Source organism: Onychomys torridus, chromosome 10 (assembly GCF_903995425.1).
Source record: "Onychomys torridus chromosome 10, mOncTor1.1, whole genome shotgun sequence".
NCBI classification, from domain to species: Eukaryota; Metazoa; Chordata; class Mammalia; order Rodentia; family Cricetidae; genus Onychomys; species Onychomys torridus.
In genome coordinates, this window is record NC_050452.1 from 20,570,430 (window position 1) to 20,597,731 (window position 27,302).

General features: G+C 40.3%; 1 protein-coding gene across 1 annotated transcript in view; it reads right to left on the minus strand.

Moving 5' to 3' along the window:
• Abca13 (ATP binding cassette subfamily A member 13) overlaps window positions 1–27,302 on the minus strand; it is a 428,395-nt gene that overhangs the window by 87,937 nt on the left and 313,156 nt on the right. Inside the window, exons 50-56 of the mRNA XM_036201460.1 lie at window positions 25,058–25,112; window positions 23,411–23,588; window positions 20,722–20,837; window positions 16,317–16,473; window positions 12,434–12,687; window positions 8,687–8,882; window positions 5,407–5,516 (exon numbers count right to left, since the gene is read on the minus strand). Of these exons, the coding sequence (XP_036057353.1) occupies window positions 5,407–5,516; window positions 8,687–8,882; window positions 12,434–12,687; window positions 16,317–16,473; window positions 20,722–20,837; window positions 23,411–23,588; window positions 25,058–25,112 (1,066 nt within the window). The remainder of the gene's footprint in view (window positions 1–5,406; window positions 5,517–8,686; window positions 8,883–12,433; window positions 12,688–16,316; window positions 16,474–20,721; window positions 20,838–23,410; window positions 23,589–25,057; window positions 25,113–27,302) is intronic.

Below are 27,302 nucleotides of genomic sequence, written 5' to 3' on the forward strand. Positions count from 1 at the left end.
TCAATATTATCCTGAGCTGCATTGAAAGTTTTTGGCCTGCCTGAGCTATAGAAGAATCTGTCTCATCATCATCATCAAAAAACAAGTATGTGATTCTTGACAGGCAGGCAATAAACTTGTGATCACTGTCATTATATCAGGAGCTCATGGGATACTTCAATCCAGATCACAATTTTAGGTCTGAATATGTGTGTGTGTGTGTGTGTGTGTGTGTGTGTGTGTGTGTGTGTGTGTGTGTATCCATTTATTCATTTGTGGGAATTAATAAATCAAACACCAATACAGAAAAAGGACTGTTCCTAATGATGTAACCACATAAAGAAACAGAAAAATAAGCCCTAATGCAGTGAACATCAGCTTAGTCCCTGTGTTTCAGTTTGAGGCAATCAGTGCCCAGCTTCATGGGGAGGAAGGGGTACTCCAGCATTCTGGTTAGTTACAAATTCTATTGTGCTTCTAATTACCTACTTAATTCTTTGAATACCAATGTGCAATTAACATTACAAATAATCAAGGTTAAAAATATAATTAATGCAAGTGTGATTTAGTTATAATTAAACTAATTACACAGATATGTAGCATAATAAGAGACTTACAGACCATTATGTGAATGCAAATTTATTCTCCCTTTCAAGAGCAGTTATTTGAATTTCATTTTCCAATTATTTTACAAATGATGGAATGGAATAATAAAGGAGTCAGTGTTCCAGGGATGAAAAAGTAAACCTTACATTTTTTATTCCCTTTTGAATTCTGATTCTTTTGTCCATATAGTCTTGTAAATAGGCAAATGAGAGAGAATAAATAATCAGATGCTATGGCAAGCAACAACAACAAAAAAAATGCTGTACTTCTTAATTTTGGGACCATAGGGGGAAATCAACATTCTGATCCTCAAGAGATTTTCAGTTCCATATAGATAGGTTCCATTTTAGAATAGTAAGTGGTATGCACAACTAGCTTGACATACATGAGTCTGAATTAATTTGACTTTCTGTTCTCAAATAGCCTTTATCATGAATGTTACGTTCATGTATTGGCTCTGATGAACAAAGCATAAATGCTTACTCTACCCTTGGACAGGAAAGTTAGAGTATATACACTTACTAATTAAATATCAAATGTTTTAAGTGACAAATAGTATATATTTTTCAAGCAATAATATTCAACACATTGAAATACTGTCATTAAATGGAAAATAAAGTGTGTTTTAATTTAACATTGTCTTGATATGAAATATACCTATCATTTGTAGAAGAGAAAAATATGCTGTTATCCAAAAACCTTAGTTCTTTACATGACAATCTATGTGCTATGTTAAGTCAATTAAAAGACTACTGGGGAATTATGGACACAATGCTTTAACTTTCTTCCTCTAAATTTAAAACATGGGATTGGTGAATTATTTTCCATATTCATTGCAGCAGAATTTTTCAGAATAAATAATCACACACTCATTTAAGCACCTCTGTGAGTCTGAAAGGAAGAACAGTCTATAGGCAATGCTTAAGACCACTCAGGTCTGCCTTCTACATCTGAATCCCATGAAAAGAGCCATACATCTGGTCCCTGTGAGGAAGAAAAGACCCAAAAGTCTTTTATGGCTATGATAGAGGGGGAGACCAAATTCAAGTTCAAGCTGAGATCTCCTAGGTTAGAGCAAAGTATTGTTCCTCAACAAAAGAAGCTGAGAATATCTCTTGGAAGTAATAGCACGCTGCTCCTTTTCCTTACTGGACTGGCAGGAGCAGGACCAGCACCAAGTTCTAAGAGGTTGTAAGTGTGACAATCTCTATACAAGTATGAGGCAAGGAGCCTGACTGTCCACTAAAGGCCTGCATTGATGCTATACATACAGAGAAGGGTTGAAGGTACAGAAACAATGATAGACAGGGGAGTTACAAGGAGGCTATGATAATGAGAATGGATAAACCCACATAACTCAGTTCTTGTGTAAGCTGGAGAAATGACAGTTCATAAGAAAATGAAGTGTACAAGCACATGAGAGAAGAATTACCTTCTGTGAGGTCAAGTTCACCTGGATCAATAACCTAGAAGATATTGCAAGGACACCATCAGGAAATTTCAAGACCTAAAGAACTGGTGTTTCCAAATTGGCTTGGGTGAATGTCAGGATACACCATACATAGTCTAAGATGATGGAGACAAAATATCACAAAAAAAACCTATTTTGCCTCACATTGCAGTAAAAGTTGATATGATTATAGTCAAAATAGCGAGTTTATAATGAAATGTATAGCAAAGAAGTTCCTAAAACGTTGCAAACAATTTGAAGAAGGAACTAGGAAAGACACTGTGGTAACATTAGGCCACCTATCTAGTGGACAGCAGGCACAGCATGCCAAAATACCATATGTGTGTCTATCAGTTACTTTAGTCAAAGGCTCCTAAGAAAAGATTGCTGAAGAAAGGGGCATCTGGCTTGCCTGTGTCTACCTTCATCAGCCACAGCTGGACAATAAATAAATGAAAATAAAGGAAGAAAAAAGGGAAAAGGAAAGAGAAAGAAAGAAGCAAAGGAAGGAAGGAAGAAAGAAAAGTATGCTATATGACCAGAGACTGGACACCGGGACAGTCATGGGCTGAATAACAAATGCATGCCCATAGCCCTTATCTTACACTAGGTTTCACAAGGCCACATATTTCTCAGTGCCGAGTCTAGAACACACTCTCCTGTGACAGAGATCTGTCTGTCCTGTCATTTATTACTTTAACAATTGATTTTTTAATTGAACAAATTTAACAATGTTTGTCTAAAATGTATAAAATCATGCTATCTGCCATTTCTTAAGACTTCATACTTTTCTAAAGATCCCCATGTCTATATAAAAGAACCACAAATGACTGACAAAAAAAAAATCAATGAAGTCACTCCTAAATATATCTGTTATATTTATAGATTGGTGCCTTGTTAAGGCATCATCAGGGAGACTTTCTCTGGGTGCAGAGATCCACAGCTAGACATTATGTGGAAAGAGAAAGTATATTGGAGGTCTCCATCAGGTCCCTCCCCTTGGAGCTCTGGGTAACTCGTGGAAGAGGTGGAGGAAAGACTGTAGGAATCAGAGGGATGGAGGACACCAAGAGAACACTGTCCACGGAATCAAGTAAGCAGGACTTACATGGGCTCGCAGAGACGGAAGCAGCAGGCAGCAGGCCTGTGGGTTGGCAGCAGGTCCTCTAGGTATATGATATGGCTGTTAGCTTGATGTTTTTGTGGGACACCTAACAGGGACAGCAGGTGTGTCTCTGACTCCTTTGCCTGCTAAACTTGTCCAACCTAGAGGGGTTTTGCCTTTTTTTTGTTTGTTTGCTTTGTTTTGTTTTTGTTTTTTGTTTTTTGAGACAGGGTTTCTCTGTGTAGTTTTGTGCCTTTCCTGGAACTCGCTCTGTAGACCAGGCTGGCCTCGAACTCAGAGAGATCCGCCTGCCTCTGCCTCCTGATTGCTGGGATTAAAGGCATGCGCCACCACCACCCGGTTTTATGGTATCTTATTTTGTTATGTTTGGATGTTGTCTCTTGGAGGCCAGCTGTCTTCTGAAAGGAAACAGAGGGGGAGTGGATTTGGGGGAGTAAGGAGGTTGGGGAGAACTGGGAGGAGCAGAGAGACAGGAAACTGCAGTTGGGTGTGTTATATGAAAGAAGAATCTATTTTCAATTAGAAAACAAAAATTAAAACTTCTATAATATTCTCTTATTGATCTGCCTTGTGCTACTTTGGTTCCTAGACTCAAAGAGTCCACATAAAAACTAAGGGAGAGGAAGAAGAAGAGATACATTGAGATGTTCCTTGGAACAATGCAGTTGAAGCCAAACATGCAAGACAAACAAGGAGCCAGTATGACAGGAGAGCTGCTGCTAACTAAAGAGCAAAGGTATTTTGTTGAGAAAGTATTTGAGATACTATTCAGATAGGAAATAAATCAAATTATATTTCTGTTACATGAAAGATTCCAATAGAAACTAAATACATTAAAACAATGAATCTTTGGAAAAGAGAAGACAGGTGACAGCTTTATGACCTCAGAAAAGGAAGAATTTCCTGTAAAGGTATACTAGTTAATGGCAACCCACCCCCCACAGACTACTTTAAAATCCAAGCCCAGCCCCTCAAAGTGCATGAGTTGCCAGACCCTGCTCCCCCAGACTACTCTAGTAGTCTTAACAGCAGTTTCCAGCTCCTCAAGATGCAGGCTGCCAAGCTCTGCCCTACAGAAATAAAGCCCAAATCAGGCCACAAAATCCCACCAATCCCTGAGCTTTCCACAAAATCTCACCAATGCCAGGCCATCCTAGAACAGCCCTTCACCCCTCACCACCCTCCCCTGCCAAGAAACCCTATATAAAGCCTGCCTTCTGCTCAGTTCTTAGCTGCTTCTCCTTGGAGCAGAGGCAGCCACCCTCTTGTGTCTTTCTCAATAAATCGTTCATGTGAGGTTTGTTGTGCAGTGTGACTTGTGGTATTCCTTGGTTCCCAACTGCCAGGATACCTTTCCCCTCAGAGCTGCAACATTTCCACTGGGGAAACCTGTCCCCTCAGAGCTGTAACACTTACACTACTCAAGATTGAAAAAGCCACAAGTAAGATAGTGGGACAAAAGTGACTCCACTATAACTGAGAATTTCTCTCTATATACAGCCATAAAAACAAAATCAAATACAAGGAACTGAAAAAGAATACTGGAAACATAAGAGATACATTGGGGGAGTAAGGAGGTTGGGGAGAGCTGGGAGGAACAGAGAGATGGGAAACTGGTGGGAGTATGTTGTATGAGAAAAGAATCTAGACAAGATTCATTAGAGCAACATGTGTTAAGAATTCCTGTTTCAATGAATAACCAACAGTAATAACACCATTGTTAAAAGAACAAAAGATATGTCAGGCAAATAGCAAAGTACAAACAATAATGAGATCTCATGCCAATCAACTTGTAGCATTAATTGGGCCAAAAATCTGTGGCTAGCTAGGGCATAGACAGTAAGGGAGAACCTAGTTCTATCATTCTACTAAATGGACATGGTGCATCTTTCTATACATATAGGCATGCATGAATGTAAACACATAGATAACAGTTAAAACTAGATGTAAACACAAAGTATGTCAGCATGCTTACATTAAAAGTGGTAGGCATCATGCCTATATTGACAACAGATTTTAAGATTGGGAAAATATCTTGTCTTCTAGGCTAAGGGGCTGAGCTGCAGTCACTGCTACTGGGAGATTTGGTCACACCTTTGGGGAAGTGGCAAACAGAAACGCATTTGGAGGACAATAGTGTTTCTAAACTTATTTCCGCAGACCTGAGGAGGGGCACCTGGGAGCTACCTGATTTGATTTGATATCATTGTAAGTGTCAGGAAAAGTGATAAAGTTTGTATCATACCCCTGTGAAGTTCTGATGACGGCATATCCTGAACTCGGTGGAATTTCACCATTCAGAATTTTGAATGTTGTGCTCTTTCCAGCGCCGTTCACCCCAAGGAGCCCAAAGCACTGAGAATAAAACATGAAGTTAGACACAAAGTGTGAAGAACAATCGGTATTATATTAGAAACGGCATTTGCTTTGATGGTATGCTGATCTTTCTGGTGTGTGATGTCATTGCAGTATGGAAGCTACTGTTATAAGGGCACTTTATGCTTTGAATACTTTTGTGGTAATTGTGCATGAAAACATCAGCACTAATTTAAAGAAAGATAAATTTGGGTATATAAAATTTAATAGAATGAGTAGTAAGTAACAATAATCCAAATTTATCCAGAGATCATCATGATAGCATCTTTGGAAGATATGTCACTGTGGCACTTGCTTTCCTTCTGGTTTCATTTTTGTATGTTTTCTAAAACTATTCTATCTTCCACTCTGAGTCTCTCTCTTTCACAGACACACACACACACACATACACACACACACACACACACACACACACACACACACACACACACACACTATAGATAAAAAGAGAGAGATGGAGATGGGCAGATAAATATAGAGATGGGTGAATATAGAGAGAGATGGGTGGATAAAAAGTTAAATAGATAAATTATAGAAAATTTAATTGACAGATGTCAGATAGATGATAACTGACAGATAATAGATGATGATATAGAAGGAGAGTGATTGATATATGATGGGTGAATAGATAAACAGATGATGGATAGAGAGAGAGAGGGAGAGATAGAGAGATAGGTGATTGATAGATAGAGATGATAGATAGATAGATAGATAGATAGATAGATAGATAGATAGATAGATATCAGATCTTGTTGGTAGAATAAGAGGCTGTCAATTCACTTCATACTCAGAGCCTAAGAAAATTCTGTTATTAACCAAGGAAACAACCTCCAATCTTCTACTTTGACAGCTAACTGATTTCTTTCTTCAACCTTGTCTTACATTCTACATGAAAATGACTTTCTCACCCCATTCTCTACACATAGTACCTGTTTTTTACTTCTGGCTATGATGTGACTGAGACTTGTCCTTGGAACACAAATCTTCCCAGGTACATTTTCTGATGTCTGAGTGCTAGTATCTACTGACACCATCTAGCTTCCTCCACATTCAGATTGTGCACAATGACTGTTTCTGCACTTTGCCTACATGCCCACCTATCACTTACCTCTATTATGGGCCTCCAGACAACATCAATAACCTTAATCATCATGTGCCTCAGTCACCACATTGCTCCCAACATCACTGGATCTCTCCTCATCCAATATAGGGGTCCATCCCATGACAGACCTGCCTGTGTCACTGCTGTCAGACCCACCACACCTGAGACTTGAGGTGTCCTATCAGCCTATCCAGACCACATCTCTGCCTTAGAGCCCAGGCTAACCCTGCCTTTGTAGTAAGTATTTCACACTCCTGTTGGTGCACCTGCCTTCCTGCACTGTTGAAAATCACTGAATCCCACTACTCCAGTACTTTCTAACCCTGTCAAGACACAGGATAACGTATCTGTTTATGATTTTCTAGTTCCCAACCAGTTTGTTGATTCTTAGAGGGACAGGGACATGCAACTCAGTCATCTCTGTTTTCTTCACAGGGCACTTCCCATCTAGGCAATCAAACCATGCTGCCATAAAATCCTAGAGAAGAGACCACACTACAGTTTGGATAATGAAAGTACCTAAAGACCCATGTGCTAAAGATGTGGTCTCTGGACTTGGAATTACATAGGACGTATACCTAATTGGCCATTTCCACTCAGTGATAGTAAACTCTTACAGGATATAGAAACTTGGTCCTTCCCTTTCTATCCTTTTAGCAGCTGGCCATGAGGTGAGCAGCTTGCCTTCTTATCTTGATGAGTTGGGTCATCATAGGCCTGAGGCAATGGAAACTTCCCCAACTGATCTGACCTGAGCCTTTCCTCTTCTTCAGTTGCTTGTAACACTGACAACAAACAGTCCAAATGGAACCTCAAATATGAAAAACACCATACCTATTTCCAAGGCTGTCTTTCTTTTCTTTCTTTCTTTCTTTCTTCCTTCCTTCCTTCCTTCCTTCCTTCCTTCCTTCCTTCCTTCCTTTCTCTCTCTCTCTCTCTCTCTCTCTCTCTCTCTTTCTTTCTTTCTTTCTTTCTTTCTTTCTTCTCTTTGGTTTAAAACAGCCATGGATAGATAGTAAAGAAATTAATATCAATTTAAATTGATTTAATTTTAATTCAAAATTCCGTAATGTTAGATCACAGAGCTAAAAAAAAATCAATAGAAATAATCCTTAACATTTTGTCCAATTGTCCTATAAATCATGGTCCCAATCTAGGTCACTCCTAGATTGCTTTATGTGGGCTTCTAGGCTTCTATGTACCCCAAGGTATTCATATCTGGATTATCTGCTCAGCAGGAGGGTATGGCTGGCAATAAGATAGCCATGTAATCACTAGGTTTCTCCAAGGATGCAAGATACCTCTTTATTTCTAACAGTTAATTAAAGGTAATCATTTCCAGGATTGATTTCCCGTTATGCATTGTGTCTAATTAAGAGTCAGTTTATACAACTTCTGCCAATTCTGCTTAAAGATTTCTGCACATCTGCTATGGTATGTACATTCTTTAACCCTCCAGAATAGCATTCGTCTAGATCAGTGGTTCTCAACCTGTGGGTCTCAGCCCCTTTGGGGATTGTATACCAGATATCCTGCATAACAGATATTCACATTACAATTCATAACAGTTATGAAGTATCAACAAAATAATTTCATGATTGGGGTCACCACAACATGAGGAACTGTGATAAAGGGTTGCACCCATTAGGAAGGTTGAGGACCACTGCTCTAGATGGACTTAACTAGGCACTCAAGGAAAATTACAGGCTAAGTAAGTGGAAGAAGTGGGTTCCTTCTTTAACTGGGTTTTAAAATATATTTGTCCTCAATAAAAAAAAGTCATTCTGAAAGTCACACCACATTTAAAACTCCCAGCTACACAAAATTTAGAAAATCAGGAAACAAAATAAATTTTGAATCAATTTGCAAATTTCTGCTAGGCTGAGACCCTCTCTCCAGCTTTCCCTCTGTGACCTTACTGTAGGAATCTCTGGAATATGGAGGCTGCTTTCTGCTGTGATTTCAAATATTCTAAGACTGCCCAAACTGAGCTACAACTAGACTTCATAGGTTCACAGGGGAAATGGGTAAAAACTGCAGCTGTTACCTCGCCTCGTGGTATGCCCAGACTAACGCCATGCACAGCAGTGGTCTTCCTCCTGAAAACGCTTCTGTAACTTTTACTGAGGTTGCACAACACAAGAATGTCCCCGCCAGTTCTTCCTTCAAGTACCCTCCTTTGTTCCTTTTCAACATCTATGTCCTTAGCAGACTTGACAATGTCCTGTGGGGCAGAGTAGACCCTGGAAAGATAAAGGCAGAGTTAATTTCCAGCTGGGAAAGTCCTGGGATGGTCCCCAAATGACACCTGTAGAGACAGAAGGCAGAACCCTCAGACCATGAGATATCTAGGGCATCTTAGCCCTATCATCCTGATTCCAGGGAAAGTCAACATCCTTTCCACAATCAAAGGTTGTGCACCTGTTACCAGCAGAACCTATGAGACATCAATGCTAGAGGAAGTTTTTAATTTGGGGAATAATAAAGTCATGTAAGGCCTCAGGATAAGTGGCCAAATATTGATCACATTATTATAAAATATTAACTTATATAGGTATTTTCATAGTAAACAATTCATTTATTAAATATTTAACAAAACAGACTGTATCATATCTTATATATAAAAGTACTCAATATTAAATTTATAGTATAAATTGGATTGCATAAAAGGGTTAGAAAGTCAGCTTTTTTTTTTTTTTTGCACATCTTGCATATAGTAGTCAATAGATATTTGCCAGATGAGCACAACTCTAATCATTGCATCTAACTGGTTCACTCTGAATCTGAGCTGCTAGGTCCTTATTAGAATTTCCATCTGGGTATTTTTAACTTTCAAGTAAATTTTCATTTCTCCAGCAAACTATAATGTGCCTGCACTTTAATGATTAGGTACAAACCAAACACAGTGTTCACACTACACTCCCATCAATTTCCTTGTTTTCAGTGTGATCTGTTGTTATACAGCATGTAATCATCTCTTCATAGGGAGAGGATAATTTTTACAATATTTTTTACAACTCTCAAATTATTTCAAAACAAAAGCTAAGAGGAAATATCCATTGTCAGTTCTAAGGAGTCATCCCAATGACTTAGTATTATTTTTCCACGTCTGAAATCAACATTTTACAAAAGTATGTCTGATTCATTGTACATATAATACAGATGAGAAAAGATGGTTAGATCCTCAAAAGGGTCTGTTGACATTTATATAATGTTTGAAGACATATAAAATGAATCAAAAGAGATAAAATGAGAGTGATAGCTATCCAGAGGGCAATTACTCAGAAGTAGAAAGTGAGGCGGGCACAGAAAACATGGGAAGTATTCAACTTCACAATCAAAAAGAGGGTTAGATGAGTTAGATCATGAAATTCCATCAACTTACACCTTTCTACTTGACTAGTATTTCTCTTTATCTGATAAGGACCACCATCAACCCTTCACCCTCTGCTGATAACTCAAAGGTCTGCATCCAAGATTCCCATCCTCTCCTCAATGGGAACCACCTTCACAATTGTATTTATGTCTGCTGATCACATTCCCCCAAACTAAGCAACTCTGGGCTTCAGGGAGGGACCAGGCAGCACATTCTTTAACTCTTCTCCTCACTCTGACTGGTAGAGGACAAGCAAAAACTTGTTGGGTAACATCCAAACAAACCAGCTTCCTAATTCTTCCACCTCTGCTCAGCCATCCTCCAATCATAGTGCAACAGAAGGATCCAGGTGGGCAGTAAACACAGCAGGCCTGTCCTGGTAATTCATCACAGCTTGTATCTGGACCATATGGCTGTTCTAACTCTGCCTGCTTAAGGTTTAATGGAGCACAGCCAAGCTCCAGACTGTATCGAAAAGAGGCAAGAGCTCCCCCACACACCTGTGTAAGCTGGTATCAGGCCAGGGCTGTGTGCAAATAGAGACCTGTCATCTTAAGACAGCAGAAGTGTGCAGGTGGAAGCCAATGCAGCTTAGAGGACAGTAGTGAAATGGGTTTCACAATAGTGCCCAGGATGTGCTGGTAACACATAGTGCAAGTGGAAAGGATGGGCTGTATTGGTTCCCATGAGGGCAGAGTCTCTTCCCATTCTCCTCAACTTTTAGCTAAAACTGGTATAATTTTCCCTAAGAAGGACTTGCTGAGAAATTTGGCTATTCATATTCAGCATTGATTAGTGACTGGGATCTATTTGGATTTAAATAAAAATTGGAGCTCACAATCATTGTAATACTGAGTCATAAGAAAGCAGAAGAGTAGACAGTGCCTCTAGTCCTTGTCCTTCTCATCAACATAACACAAAGGAATATTTGCTGTGGATATCAAAGACATTGTTCTAAAGTACAACCCAACTAATATCCTCTATGATGTAAAGGTAACACAAAAAGTCTTTTCATTGAAGAAAATTCCTTTGATAATGTAGAAGGATTGAGAAATCTAGAAGCTGCCAGAGGGATTCTCCATTGTGGGTTTTAAACAGACTGAAGTATTAAAGATTATCACAGAAGCAATTACACTTAAAAGGTGTTCAGAATTCTACTCCAGAGTCACTCAGCTCTGGGAAATCAGCAAATGCTCAAATAATCATGTCCAAATTCAGAAGAGTTTAGGGGTTTGTATTCAAAATGGTTGTCTACTTTAGAAGCCTTGGGGTATTATGCGAAGAAATATATCATGAAATGGCTGAGAAGAAAACAATGCATATGAAGGGATTACCCAAAATATTAGCAGCCTGTTGCAGATTATAAAGCTCCATAGTGGCAAGGTGGTAATAGGTTTTCCATAAAGAATGCCCACCTTGAGAGACCACCTCAGAAAAACAAAGAGATAAAATTAGAGAGGTGGGGTGGAAAGAACCTCTGTCTGAAGTGGGAATCAGAGGACCAAAAACAGAGAGAGGATCAGTCCATTAAGTAGGGGAGGGGAAACAGCAGTGGGGACCCTGCACAAGAAAACACACTTCTTTCTAGATGTCAAATGTATTTTTTAAATATTTATGTATTTATTTTGTGTCCATGAGTGTTTTGAGTGCATCTATATCCATGCAGCATGTGGGTGTGTGGTGCCCTTGGAGGCTAGAAGAGGCATCAGATCCCCCATAACTAGATCTACAGATAATTGTGATCTACCATGTGGGTAGTGGGAATCAAACCAGGGTCTACTGGAAGAACAGCAGTGCTTTTAACCATTGTGCCTTATCTGACAAAGTTTTAGGATCTTTGCAAAGCTACCTTAAACTCCATGTGTATGTGTGTGAGTGTGTGAGTATGTGAGTATGTGTGTGTGTGTGTGTGTGTGTGTGTGTGTGTGTTAGCAATCTTCTTGGTGTATCTACCTATCTATACACACAGTTCTCAGCATCTTCACTTAACAAGAACAGAAGAACTATATTTGGCAAAGTCATGTAGTTTCTGCACTAAAGTCCTATACCTTCTTGACTCTAGAAATTAATGCCATTTATTTATAAAAATGAATTACTTTATGGTATCAACCAAATTCAGTTTTGTTGTTACAAAATAATGGAAAAATTAAGCAATTTCAAAGTGGAAAATAAATTGAAACAACCAAATAAATGAAAGAATTATTTTAAAGGTTAGCACCTTATCTTTTGAAATTCTTTCCATTTAGTTGGTGACTCATACTTACCCACTAAAAAAGGAAACATAAAAACCTTTAACTTATTAGAACCATTCATAATAATGCCAATGAGACACATTCCTTTACCTTGAAGCTCCAGATGTACTTTTCCTCACTCTTTATTCAATACAGAGGCATTAAGCATGAGCCCTTCAATACATACCTTGGCCATCGCAGAAGGTCTCCATGTAACAGAATCCTCAGGAAGAGAAGAATTGTGCCCTGTAAGGCCAACTCCATGAAGATCCAGCCCAAGAAATTCATCTCAAAAGGACTCACATAAGAATCAATGCCAAAGTTGTGAGTCAGGTCATATTTGATCTGATTATAACAGAGTTCTATGAGCCCTTGACCCAGGCAGAATTGAGGAAAAATAGTAAAAACCCACTTGAGGACATCGTAGATTTTCTGCAAATTCTGCATAATAAAAGGGGGGGAAGATGAAATTAAAAGCTATTCCCTTTTTGTAACATATGCTAATAACTTCCTGTTGTCCCTGATTGGGGCTGTTGGTCCAGTCTGCTGTATCTTCTTATGCAGAAATATTCTCAGATAGTCATGGAGCCAGATAGGATTACTCCTGAGATCCTGTACTATAGGTCTTGCTAGGCTTTGCTTGATGGGAATCTATTGTCCATCTCTTCCTCTTCTTCATTTTGACTGGGGATGTGTGGCCTATACCTGCCCCATATGTTTGATTGTACTGGCTCACAGCTGGAGAGAAGTTGGGATGAAATACATTTTTGAGTCTTACTCACATTTGAATCTGATAAATATTTATGGAGTAGACAGTAGGTTTTTATGCTTTAGAATCGGGGCCATAATAAGTGAGCCATTTTGGAGCCACAGTGACAGAATGAGTTTGTGATGCTCACCTGGGAAAGCCATAAGTCTTGGGAAACCAAGGGCAGAATTTATGAATGGAATATCTGTACCATTCCCAAGATACATATGTTAAGTTTTTATTCCCAATCTAGTAGCTTAGGAAGTCAGGCCTTTTGAGGGTAGTTTTGGGTAGATGAAGGCAGTGGGAAGAATCTCTACAATGAAATGACTGTCCTTGTGGGAAGAGAAAGAGCCACTACCTATCCCTCCCACTTTTCACTGTGTGAATACATTAAATGGAAACTGCCTGCAAGTCCCTAACAGGACTCTCAGGAAAAACTACATCTAAAGTTGAATTGATCTATGCCTGTATCAGTTAGTGTACTTCCTGAAAGGGTTGTTGTTACCAGTGATAGTCCGGGATAGGCAGCTTTGAAGTTGGGAACTGATAATTAACAGGGTATGGTAACATCAATGCTTTTATAACTCACCCACAGTGATTTTTACACAAGTATTAACAAAGACTGTGCCATATGTGAAGGCTGAATTAACAAAAAAACCCACAGAGATTCATGGATTGACAAATGTTTGATTTGGGGATAGCGGCAATTGATGCATATGAATATGTAGAGAAATAAAAGCTGTGACCTTTAACCTGCTAACATTTTCTTGGTTGCAGCAGAGATATTCATCTGTGGGAGAGAAAGACATGCCTGGCCCTGCCTAACAACCCAAGACAGATCATTCTTTAACAGTATTTTGGCAACACTGACAAAGACAAGAGCCACATTGACACCACAGTCTGCATGTTCAGTGGTTAATACTGGTTATTTTGGCTATGACCTGAGAGCACAGTGACCATTATTCATATCTTTCACTAATTTTACAAGTTCATAATGCTTTTTAACATGAAAATGGACATTTGCTATCAATTAGAATGAGTATTGTAATGCTGTTAAATGGCTTCAGCAAACAGTATCACAATAAGGAGTAAAAAAAGAGAAAGATCAAAGCAAATCCAGTCAAATGTCTTCCATTCCTAATTGCTGAGTGACGTGGACTCCTTTTTCCAGGAAACAACCATTGTTTGTTGATTCTTTTGGGTGCAGTCTATAATTGCAGATAATAATGTCTTTTTATCTACTATGCTGTTAGAGTCTCGTGGATGGAACCATGACTGGCTGACCTTCTCTTTAGTTCCAAGTGATTCACCTTCCTTTTCCTTTGAGGATTAGCTTAGCTTACCCCTCTTCTGTTATCTCATTCTCCCAGAGCTGCCCTGGCTTTGTGTTTCTCCTAGTTGTATCTGTATTTGACCTGGTTTCCTTCCCACCACAGTTTACAGCATCCTCAATAACCCATGTCACATTAGAAATCAATGGGGTGGAGTGGGGCCTCTATGCCTTTTCTGCTGACTTCAATATTCTACTCAAGTTAAAGCCAATTAATTGTTCAGCAAGCTGTCTATTTAAAGGCTCAGAATATTAATACAGATTACTGTCAAACTCAATCTGTAAATAATCACTGAAATAAATCATTGCCCTCATTGAATGCAAAATGGATATTTACATTCTCTACTGCTTCTGCACAAACATAGGGCACAATAATAGGAGATAATGTTGGCCATCATTTGAGAGTCTATCAAGCCTGGAATCCACCCACAAGGAGTGAACCTGTCCCAGAGGTGGCAAGCCTCAGTCCCTCTCTAGCTGGAAATGGGAATATAAGCATTTCCTTCCACTAGAAGCACTGTACCTCTCCCAGGTAAACTGTACAGATTTTGGCTCAAACACATGGGAGTTACTGAGCCAGCAGAGAGTATAAGACCAGCAAAGAGACTCATGAACACAATGTGCTCAGAGGTGAGAATAAAAAGCAGAAATATGAGAGCTAAAGAGGGGGAAGAGTGTGAAGCCCATTACCACAAGTCAAGCCGGGCCTGATGGCTGAAAGCAGAAGCCAAGGGTGAGGACAGCCTTGTGAAGAGGCCAAGGTAAAGTGAAAGAGAGGGAATGAATGGGATGTATCTACAGAAGGGGCTTCAGCTTGCCTCTAATGCTGGCTAGACATTTCCTACACAGGGAAAATGGCTCCCTAGTGAACAGCCCATGCCCAGGGCAGTGTTTTTCTCTAACACATGGAAAGACACTGTACTAAATTACATGAATCTTTTATATCACTCTTCAAGCATGCTATCATGTGAGAGTGGACAGGGTTATGACCCATATTACTTAAGATTTCAAACCAACATACAGTGACACTTTGGCATACTTTATTGTATCCCTTTCCCTACCACCAATAAGTCAACATTTGAGGATCTCTAAGAAGGGTGTTGGTAACAGAACAGTGAATACCTATGTGGCCCTGCTCTGGCTTATGGAGCAGTTCCCCAAAGACCACAGAAGTTTTTGCAATCAATCAATCCTTCTGAAGTTAAATGACAAGGTCACTCATATATTTCCCTGGATTCTACTAGAAATGCAACTCTACTGGGCTTGTTAGGGTATGACTCTGAAGTATCCCTCAACAGGGTGGCATGCTGAACACTTGGCTCTCAGATGGTGTAGGGGTAGTTGTCTGTGCTTCAGCCCTGAAGCACTGTCCCTAGTAGGCAGCAGTAACTGCTAGGTACCTGCTCCCATCTTGGGCATGACTAAGAAAGGGACCTCTTAAGATATGAGATGCGTACATGCTTGCTCTTTCTTGGCTACCTCGTGATCCTGGATGCCAGATGCTGGACTACAGACCAAGTCAGAGATCTCCAGAGAACCACATTGGACTGTGCCTCACCTCTCCTGGATCCTGTAACCAACTGCTTTGCTTGCTGTAAGCTTACCCAAAATAAACCTCTTTTGATTATCAGATAAACTATATGTAATTGTCTCATTAATTTCCACTATAAGATGGTAGCACTATTTTTGAAAGATTCTATAAACTCAAGTATGAAGACTCTAGTTGTAGAGAGTAAGTCACTGAAAACAGGCCTCTGAAGGGTGTACCTAGTTCCCAGGCTGTTCCTTGCACTTGAGGAGGTGAACAGCCTCCTCCCACATATGTAAATTAAAAGCAAAAGTTCTCTTAAACTGTGAGCCAAAATAAAGCCTCCCTCCTTTAAGTTGTGTGAGTCAGCCATTGTGCCATAGTGGTAGTGAAATATATAGTGGATATCCCCATTCTCCTGGCTCTGGCACTTTGGAAATGGGCCACTGCCAGTGACTCACCTGGGCTTTAGAAATGATGGCCAAGAGCCTGGGCATGGTGGTCATCAGCATGGTACACAAGCCAAAGATGAAGTTCAAGGAGATGTAGGAGATGAAGGCAACATCTGAACTGGAAAAGATTCTGGATATCAGATACATCCATGGAATCATTGCATATCTAAAAAGGAGAAGAGAAGTCATGTTTATTTTCCTGAAATGTTTATCTGTTATCACAACTGGAATAAAGTACAGATGCAATGTTGTTAGAACAGTTGAGTTTTTATCACTTTGTATAATATATGTAATAGTCTTCTATAGAAAAAGACCCTTTTGGGGTCCTCCAAAGACCCTGCAAGGCAAAGGGAAAGTGTCACAGGGGTCTGGGCTTTCCATTGAACTTCACTACTATCACTTTTATCTGACGGAGCTCCTTTGCCTCCCAAGCCTATTGTAGCAATAATGTCTATCGGTTATAGTAGAAAAACTGGAAGATTCCAAGAATATAACAATACTCAGAACTCTCTGTCACAAAGAACAGTGATACTAGAGAACACCCCTGGGTTAAAATATAAACTCTTATACTTGAGAAAATGTATGGAATATGATGTACAAAGCCATACAGTATCTCAGAAACCTTGCTCAATGGCCTCATAATTTGACCATAAAGAACATTTTTTTATGAAGTATATGTTGGAGACAGGTGCCTCAAATCAATTTTTCTAAAATATTTGCTATAGAAAATAAGTAAATAAAATCAAAATAACTGCCAAAGAGGTGAGCCATCACTGGCTAATGCTATAAATTATGACTATTCCTGCCTGAATAAAGTAGTAACAGGAAGGATTGAATACCACCTCAAATCCTACATGTACTTCCTACTGTCCTTTCTAGGGAAAAACTCAACTCTTATCCTTTGTCATGTGATTGCTTTCAGCAACTGGGAACCAGGCATGGTGACCCACTGTTGCAATTCCCAGCTCAGGCTGTAAGGCAGAAAGATAGACAGTTCAAGGGCAGACAGGTCTACATAGAGGACAAAATAAGGGAAAAGAATGAAAAGAAGGAGGAGGAAACAAATTATCCCTACAACTGAAATACATATAAACAATAGCAGAAGCTTGTGTGTCAAGTTTACGGCTGTTTTAATTTCTGTCAAATTCGTTCTTAGAGCAAGCAATAATGTATATATATATATATATATAAACACTGTTGATTCAAACACAACGTTGTGGAACAATATAAGACAAATTGTTTTCATTTTATACAAGCAGATTATTAAGAGATGGAGATAACCATCCCGGTTTACTTAAACCAGAACTACAAAGAACCAGCCTTTCTTTGTTCTTTGTGCAATATGGCATCCAGCCAGCTCTCTCTGTTAAGCTTGAAAATGTGGGAGCTGGAGAAACTGGGGGGGGGGGGGGGCTGCAGAACCTTATGGAACATCTGATGTGGTCAGTTGGTACAGCACAAAGCACAGCAAGATGATCATCACTTTGATCAGTATCACCATGTTCACAGGGTGGCCTCACCACACCTTTCTCTCCCACTGTCACTCTGGACACCCCGAGCTTTCCTTAAGGAAGTAATTACCACCTTATCTCTGGTCTCCACTCTACTGGAGATTGCACAAAATCTGACTTTGCCTCACTTTACATAAGGTCTTCATACTGGGTTATGTCCTTCAAATATTTGACAAGTGGATCAAAGCATTGTCTAAGAAAAAAAAACACTCAGAGACAAAGACATCTGTCTTAAGTGATACCCCTGGGGGCTTCCTTTCCCACATTAATGAGGCTTTGAGCTGATTTTCCACCAGCTACAATCCCATGCTTTTTTTTTTTTTTAAACTACCTTTTTATTACTTTCCTTTCAAACAGTTGGTTGAAATTAACATATTAGCATATCCACCTCCACCCATCATTTTAAATTTTTAAGGAAAATTTAAATTGACTTATAGAGCATAATTTACTTCTACTCTTTTATTAAAATATGCCATCATTTTAATGATTGTATAATTCGCTGGAGGTTGGTCCACTGTTCACAGGTATTCTGAAATTTATGAGAACATACCGTGTCCTCCCCCTGAAAACTGGTCCCTTCCTTCTGCTGTGTGAATTTCCCCAGGGACCAAACGAGAGTCTATGCTCTCATTTTCACAGTCCTTTAGCACTAAGCATGCCTGAGCTACGTTCTTAGCTTTACATTTTTTAAATATGAGCTGTCTTTTACTTTGGGTATTTTTAGTGTTATTTTCTTGACTTGTTTTAATTTGGTGGGATTTTTGAAAGAGGGTCTTAATATGTGGCCTCATGCTGGTCTTTCTGCCTGTGTTCTGTGGTTCTGAGTGTTGGTATTAGAGGTGTGTGCTATTGTGACCAATGAAACTCATTCATCTCTCCCTCCCTCCCTCTCTCCCTCCCTCCCTCCCTCTCTCTCCCTCTCTCTCTCTCCCCACAACTTGCTAATCAGATGTAAGCTCTCACCTACTGTTTCTGCACTATATCTGCCTGCCTGTGGCCACACTCACTGCCATGATGATAATGGACTAACCCTCTAAAACTGTAAGACTATAAGCAAGTCCCCAATTAAATGCCTTATTTTTTTTATTTATTTTGGTTTTGTTGTTTTTTGTTTTGTTTTGTTTTGTTTTTGAGACAGTGTCTCTCTCTACATAGCCCTGGCTGTCCTGAAATTCATTATGTAGTGGAGGCTAGCCTCAAACTCACAGCGATCCCTCTGTCTGCCTCCCGAGTGCTGGGATCAAAGGCGTGTGCCACCACACCTGATCTAACTCCTTTGGTCCTGGTGTCCCCTCACAGCACTAGAACAGGAACTCAGACAAAGAAGAATGTCACCCTTGAAAGACCATGACTATGTGTCCATAGACCTATGCTTCTCTAGACATCCCAAAAGATGTTTAGTTATGAACATAGAATTTTCTAGCTTGATGTAATCAAGTTAAATATTTTCTAAAGACATATTTCATAAGATTAAGTTTTGAACCATATAACTTCATCCAAATTTTATATTCATTTTTGAAGTCTGGCCCTCTAAAATTCAAACGTAATTTTTTTAGCAAGGTCTATTTTACACATGTTACAGTGAAATGCAACAACACTTAGCTAGTCAATGAGACGGATGATCTCAAATACATAGTCCAGTTAGCTCGGAAATTGTGTTTGTGGAGATTCTCGTGTGAGGCTGTCCGGCATATTCTTTTCCTCTCCTATACTATTAGTAGCTTGGAAGTATTTTGTGTGACTTCTTATCACTTTGTCCTCAGAGGAAAAATAGTAAAAGTAGAAAAGTAGACGATTATAGGAACAGGGTACACACATACACAGCCCTTTATATATGAGCTCATAACTTTCACATTGAGTGTAGCACCATGTTCCACAAGCATCTTTTTAGTGAGCACACAATTTCTATAAAGAAAAAAGATAATTCTAAGAATAATAGTAATAGTTGAAATTAATTTAATGACTCTATCAATTGTCCCTGACATTTACAGAGATTATCTCATTTAACTTTTAGCAACAAAATTGGCATTTTACAGGGAGGAACCTAAGAGTTAGAGTTGACTTAATTTCAGCAAGGCCACAGGATAAGTGACATCATGAACATTCCTGAAATAATTGGCTTCCTTGTATCTTTATATATTTCCCCACTTGTCCATCCATCAACTCATATCAATCTACCCATTCATCTGATAATGCACACATACTTGTTTAGGCAAAACTCTGTCGCCTACTTAGATACTTTGAATAATTCTGGATCACTGGATTGACAACAAAATATTCAAAATTCACTTTAGTTACAGCCTTTGGCATAAATCTGGGCATGTTATTTAAAAAAAATTAAGACATTGATTAATTTTCTCCACCCAACAAGTACCATTGGGGGAGCGGTCACATGTATCCAGTGTGTATAAATGAGAATTTCTGCAGTGACTTTTCTAGTTTTACTATTTTTCCTCTGAGGATAAAGTGAAAGAAGTCACACAAAATACTTCCAAGCCACTAATAGTATAGGAGAGGAAAAGAATATGCCAGACAGCCTCACACGAGAATCTCCACAAACGCAATTTCCGAGCTAACTGGATTATGTATTTGAGCCCACGATTAATGTCAAAGTGAGAATAACAGAGAATCCATTTCCCACTGCACACGTTTGTCAAAGCGCTTGAGGGCCTTTCTGAGACAGGACCGACGCCATCTTCATTAGGACCACGTCAACATTTCCCTCCTTACAGGGCATTCATCATCTTGCTCAAGCTTGTTTTCTCAACAGCCCTGGTAGAAGCAACATAATTGCTTCAGCGTGCAGAAAATCATGAAGCAGACAGCAGGTTCAAAGCCATCCTGAGGGTTTTCTTTCTCAGAAAACAAACCATAATTCTGCAGCCGTGTTTCTCATCACATACCCAAAAAGTGCCAGCAGGAGGGCTGTGGCCACCAAGTTCTCCCGGAAAGTGAAAGCTGTTAACTGGAAGGCGACTATAACGGAGACACACAGGCAGACGGAAACCAAGTAAACAAGCTGCAAAGACAAAGGGGACACAGGCTGCAGTGGATAAGGGTATTAACCATTCTCTATTTACCCTGTAGTTTCCGTTCAAATTCTACTGACACCTGGCTCCAGCTTTGCATAGTAGAGTGTGTTTAGAGTTCCTCATGCGGAGTCATGGTTATGGGCTTGGTTGTGTTCTTCTACAATTGATGTGCCGAACAACACCCAGAGCTTCAGAATGTGACTGCATTTGAAGTCAGGGTCTATGGTACTCCAGGGGAAGACACAACAACCAACAAGAGTCAGCTATGCCTGCCTCCCTTGGGAAGTGTTGAGGAACTCAGACACTCAGACACTGTCCCAGAAACAAGGAGAGAGAGAGAGAGACAGAGAGAGACAGAGAGAGAGAGAGAGAGAGAGAGAGAGAGAGAGAGAGAGAGAGAGATGGATATTCCCTGCTCTGCTTCCCCTGAAGCCTTTCCTTCAAGGACTCTACACAGGCAACAGAATCCCAGGGCCTTCCTCGGGCACTCCTAAACCTAGCTATTTCTTCTCTGGGGTCACTGGCTTCCTCAGAATCACCCATGCAGCTGAGTCCTTTTTCTCTTCAGATCTTTGCTGAAAATTAATTTATTACTCTAACTTCCTGGGTTAAAGTTGCCTTTATCCCACTACCCTCTCTCATTCTTGCCAAAGATTTAGTCATGAATCATTTACATCTGGTATATTTGCTGTCTTCCTCTTCTGATAAGAATGTAAACTCTGTTGGGGCGAGACCTACTCTAACTTACTCACAGGTTTAGTTCCAACACTCTGTCCATTGAGTGAGTGAAACCAAAACAGACAGGCTGGTTTGCTTGCAGACAACAGGGATCTGTTGCTCACAGCTCTGGAGCCTACAAAATCTAAGGCCTGCCACAATAACAGATTTAGCACAGGGTGAGCAATGTAAAAGTGGTCCATTGTCAGTCTCTTGCCACATGGCAGAAAGGGCAAGAAAGATCTCTGAGATCCCTTTTATAAAGGTACTTATGCATTCATGAAGGCTACATCCTCTTGATCTAATAATTTCCCCCAAAGATTCTACTTTCTAATACTATCACACTGAGGAATTAGTTTGAACAATAAATGCAGGGGTAGAGGGTATGTGGAGGGAATACTAAAGTTCAGTTCTCAGGAATCTTGCACAACAAGTCCTCAACAATATTCATTGATTGAGTGATGGAGTCACTGAACAGAATAAATATAAAATGATTGAGTAAAAGTAGGAGCAGAGTCAGCCAACAATCAACTAGTTCTTCCTGCCCTTAAACCCCAAGTCTACCTATCACAGAGTGAAGAACTCAGTCAGTGTTGGGGAGACAGAGATAATAGAGGAAGCACAAAGAAGAGGGGAAATCCTGGGGTCTTTAAGGTTTGTTTCTGTGTGATGTCATGGGTGTGTGGCTCTTTGTGCCCCTACTCATTGTTGGCACGTCCTTCACTTTCTCTGGAAGCAGTAGCTGGCAAATTTTAGGGAGCACGAAGGCTTGAGGCTGTGGTACTAGAGACAGAATTGAGTGGGAGGTACTGAAGTGTGGTTCTATCCAAATAGAAACAGCATTCTGGAGGGGCCACTGCATCCCTATAAAGAGGTATGGCTTAATAAAGATAAAGCCTTTGGGGACCAGTACTTCTGACTTGAAATTTATGAATCATCTTCAGTGCCGGCTGAAGGCAGAGTTGCAAGAGACTCCTGAAATGCTAAGGTATTTCAGGTGTGACTCAGATAAACTATATGTTTTAAAACATCTAGATTATAGGATCAAAAGCAAACAAATCAGTTGAGCTCTAAGCCCATTCAAAGGGGTAAACATCACTTAAGAGCAACTTGCTAACACATCAGTTCTGTGTAAAGCATAACACAGATGGTCAGAAGCTGACAAGTGGGAGGCTCTCAGTGAGATTCAGGCCTGTCCTGCTTTCTGCTCACATAGGAGTTTCCACATCATAGAATGAATCATATCTATGAGGGCATGAAGGCACATATATTTCAGCTGTACAAAAATGAAAGCTCTATGCCACAGTAATGTCATGAGTGGAAAGTTGTTCAAGAGTACTATTTCAAAGTCCACGTACTGAAAATACCTGACCTAAACTCTATAAGGACCTCAATAAGGACTTGCTAAATCACTTCTGAAAGTGCAGAAGACAGAGTCTAGGGATTTCCACACAACAGGAAACTCTGATACCTGCTACCACATCTGGGAGGTACTCACACCAAGGGCAAAGGTTAGGGATAGAGATGAGAGATCATTTCTAATATTTTTATTATTCACCTTCTAGCCCTTTGAAAGAGAATAGTTAAAGCTGTTGTCTACTCATTTCCTACCTAAGAAAGAAACTGTATTTCTTGGAGAATCCTTTATTTCAGAGATCTCCAGCCCCTGATTCCTTAGTCTTCCCTTCATGAAGCAATCCTGAATGTCTGATGATGCCCAGTAAAGGCAACCTGATGGGATGCTCTCCACCAACAGAATGAGAGCTTTTGTTGTGGACCGCCCCAGGTGGCTTGGGTCCCTCCACTTCCATATTCATATAAGGACGATATTCCCAAATCCTACCATGTCATACAAGAAGTTAATTAGCCAATATGTCCGATATCCAAGGCCACTTATATGCTGCAACCTTTTAGCTCCAGTCACCCTGTCTCTCACGACAGAGCTACCAATCGATGCTGACAAGATGGAGAATCCCAGGACAATGCAGAGGGCGACACCACACTGGCGGATGCTCTCCAGGCTGTGGACAAAGGATAATACAATGGCTCATCAGATGTCACAGAAGAAGCCAAACTTTCCTTCTACAATTAACACTTAGGGAGAAGGAGAGCCAGGAACACTGCCAAAAGTGTATGAATTCTCTCCCTCATTCAGTCCCTTTGAGTGCTTTTGAAGATGTGGGTTATTGTTCAGAGCTAACAGAATGCAGAATAGAGAACAGAATAGGGAATCATGTAGCTGAAGAGCATTCTAGCATCTTCCTATCTCAATCTACTCTAGAGCATTCCAGCATCTTCCTATCTCAATCTACTCTAGAGCATTCCAGCATCTTACTATCTCAGTCTACTCTGGAGCATTTCAGCATCTTTCTATCTCAGTCTACTCTTGATCATGGATTCTGACTCTCAGCTAAATGATAAATACACCCAGAGCAGCATCCCGCTATTGTGGTCCTTTCCTATATTATAACTCACTTGCTGTGCAGCAGAACCCAAATGAAGGGGAAATTGTAGGGCTACTCTCTTTACTGGCTCATGTCAAAACTCAGGTGCTGGGAATAACAAATGCTTTCTAAATTACCACATATCACCATGATCGCACCATGCACGCTCTCAGGCAGCTGGAGCTGGAGCTCTGAGAGAACCTTTTGTCAGTCAAGCACTGTCATTGTTCATTCTGTCTATCTTGGGGAACAGGAGGGCATAAGCAGTCTTTTAGGTTAATGCCACAATGAACAGTCGGAACACACCTACCCACCCGACTATGCTTTCTTTCTCTCACACATTGTTTTAAAATAGTCATTAGCTAACTTGTCCCAGCACTGTGGTCAGGTGTCAAGAGATTGGTGGAGGTGGGACTCTGAAAACAGTATAGGTAAGAAGGCAATCTGCAACTCACCTTTACTGTTTCATTACTTATTTAAGGACAGAATCCTCATCAAGATATGTGTTCTCCATTTGGCAGGCCAGAAGTAGCAATAATACTTTTATCATCAGTTTTTAACTAAATGATTGTTAGCTATATGAAAAAGAATGGAGAAGGGGAGAGAATGGGGAACAAAAGCAATGTACTTAGTAGCAAGGTGTTGACACCTGACACTTAATTCTGTATCCAAACATACCTGCAACAACACCCCCCACCTCCACCTGCACTTCTGGTGGACTGTGAATTTTTTAAATCACGCATGAGAAATATTTGGGGAGGCATTGCATGTTTGCCAATGTGAATGGCATGTTTAGGTTATTAACCTGAATAATCTTCCTGAATATGTGCTGTCCATAGGCTATAGGAACTCTTCATTAGACATATTTTTAATAAAAATGCAGCTGAATAATATTCTCACCCATTTTCTACCCAGGCATTACTTCCCCCTTTTAAAGCTATCTGTGCCTGGATATCTCCTGAAAAATGTTGAAAAGAGATCAATATCACTCCTCAGAAACTCAAGAGGTTTTTCTATGCCCTTCCCCCAGCATTCTGTCTACTCACATCTTGTCTTCATTCAGCAGGGCCCCTCCATACGGGTGGCTGTACAGTGTTATTCCTGTGAACAACAAATTGAGGTGTGAGCATCATGCCCTGTCCCCTGGGGAGTCATCTCCAAGCCACTCATGGGCTGTCTCCTGGTTGCTCTGCCCACCCCTGATCCATTATCATAACAAAGGGTAAATGTTGACATTAAACTGGTATGTGCTGGGCTCCTTGTTCTTCATGCTTTTGTCAAGCATAACCATCATGTATTCATGTATGTCACATCACAGGCACCATGCTCCTTTGTCACATGTTCTAAGTATTCTAGGGCCCTATGTGATGTGTCATCACACTTTAGGATCAGAAAAGAGACCCAGGCTAACAACTGTGTGCAGAGAGGACACTGGAGAGAAAACAGGTCAAGTCCAGACAGACAGAAACCGAGACCATTTTCTCAAGCTAATTTGTTCTGAGGGATGGTGGAGTTTGCTTTGCTTACTTTGTTAGGCTCATGTGTATTGCCAGGGGCCAACATGAAGAAATCACTACCATGTTATCTTATCTTATAACTCTTCAGAATATCTGACAGCATGAACCCTTTCCATAATCCCAATTGATGCTGTATCAAAGAACCCAATACTTTAGCAAACCACTTGTCTTCATCCTAAAGATTTTCTTCTTCACACTGGTCATTTAGAATATTCAGAGCCAAATGTGGGGCTTGCCTGTAGAGCCCAACACATAAGCAGGAAGCCCTCTGCTTCCTTTCACATTTCTGCCGTTGTTTTCTTCTCCTTTTGACTCATTCATTTTACATTTATCTTGTCACCTGTCTCTGTATTATTGATGAGAGCTCACTAAAATCCCACCAAACCATCATAGGTATACATCAACATGAATGAATCGATGAGTACAATAGTGGGCCAGAACCCAAGAAATACAACCCAGAGGTTTTGCCTTCCAGTACACTGACAGCTCTCTGCTGCCTGCACCCCTCCCATTTGCTCCAGCCTGTTAGTTTATTCCACAGTGGGATCAGCCATACAACAAGGCAAGCTCTGGTCCATAACCGAAAGAACAATGGGAGTCATTGGTTCAGGAATTCCCCAGCACAATGTCACCACACAATTTCTGTGATTCTGAATTAGTGTTCAGATACTCTTTCCCAGCACCCACTGGGTGGGTCTGATGCCTGCTGTGTGGTTTTCTCAAAGAAGTCTACACAGCCTTCTCCAAATGAATTGCTAGAGTTGGCTAATTGACTGTCAGGACTGGTAACACCCACAAGTCTCTCTCCTGTTTGTCTTTCATGGTGTTGATGCCCTCCTTCCCTTCGCCATGCTGCTGACTTGAATTGCTGGCTTGCTAGCAGGCAGAATTTCACTGTGGCCAGCCTCATACTGGTTAGCCTCATACGAACTAGCTCCACTAGGGAGCCACACAAAAGTTATGTGACTTGGGTTGGGGATTTAGCTCAGTGGTAGAGTGCTTGCCTAGCAAGCGCAAGGCCCTGGGTTCGATCCTCAGCTCCACAAAAAAAAAAAAAAAAAAAAAAAAAAAAAGTTATGTGACCTCACACCTTCTTTATGAAGAATTGAAGAATGAGATCCTGCCAAGCATGGCAAGTATTCCCAAGGTGCTACAGAAAGTGACAATATATTTCGCTGTTAAGGCAATTCTATTTTCTGCCTGTTGGTGAGAACATTATAAATTAGAGAAAACCCAGATAAGTGTGGTAACCTGAATAAAGTTTAATTATAAAATTAAAGTAACATTGAAGAATATTGAAATTTCTAAGCCTAACCCAACACCACCCCCCATCCCCCACCCACACCTTTGGGGCAAGAGGACACACACACACACACACACACACACACACACACACACACACCACACACCTTTGGGGAAAGAGGACATATGCAAATGTCTTTGGGTGGATAAAATATCATCACATGTCAGGGGAAACAGACTTGGTCTATGACTTGGAAAGAGAAGCTGATTCAAGGATGCAAGTTCCAAGCATGAAACATGACGAGAGGTTGAGAACATGGGTCCTAGTCCAATCTTTGGAGAAAAGACAAGGTTGGACAATGAATTCAGTTACACAAATGGTGATTTTATTCAATCAACTAAACTTCAGTAAAAACTCTAGACACTGAAGTTTATCTACTCTTAGATAAACTTGGTTGCTGAACAGCTGGATAGCCTGCAAGCAATTGGAGGTAACCTGCCTGTTCCATGGGCATCTTCCCTAACCTTACGC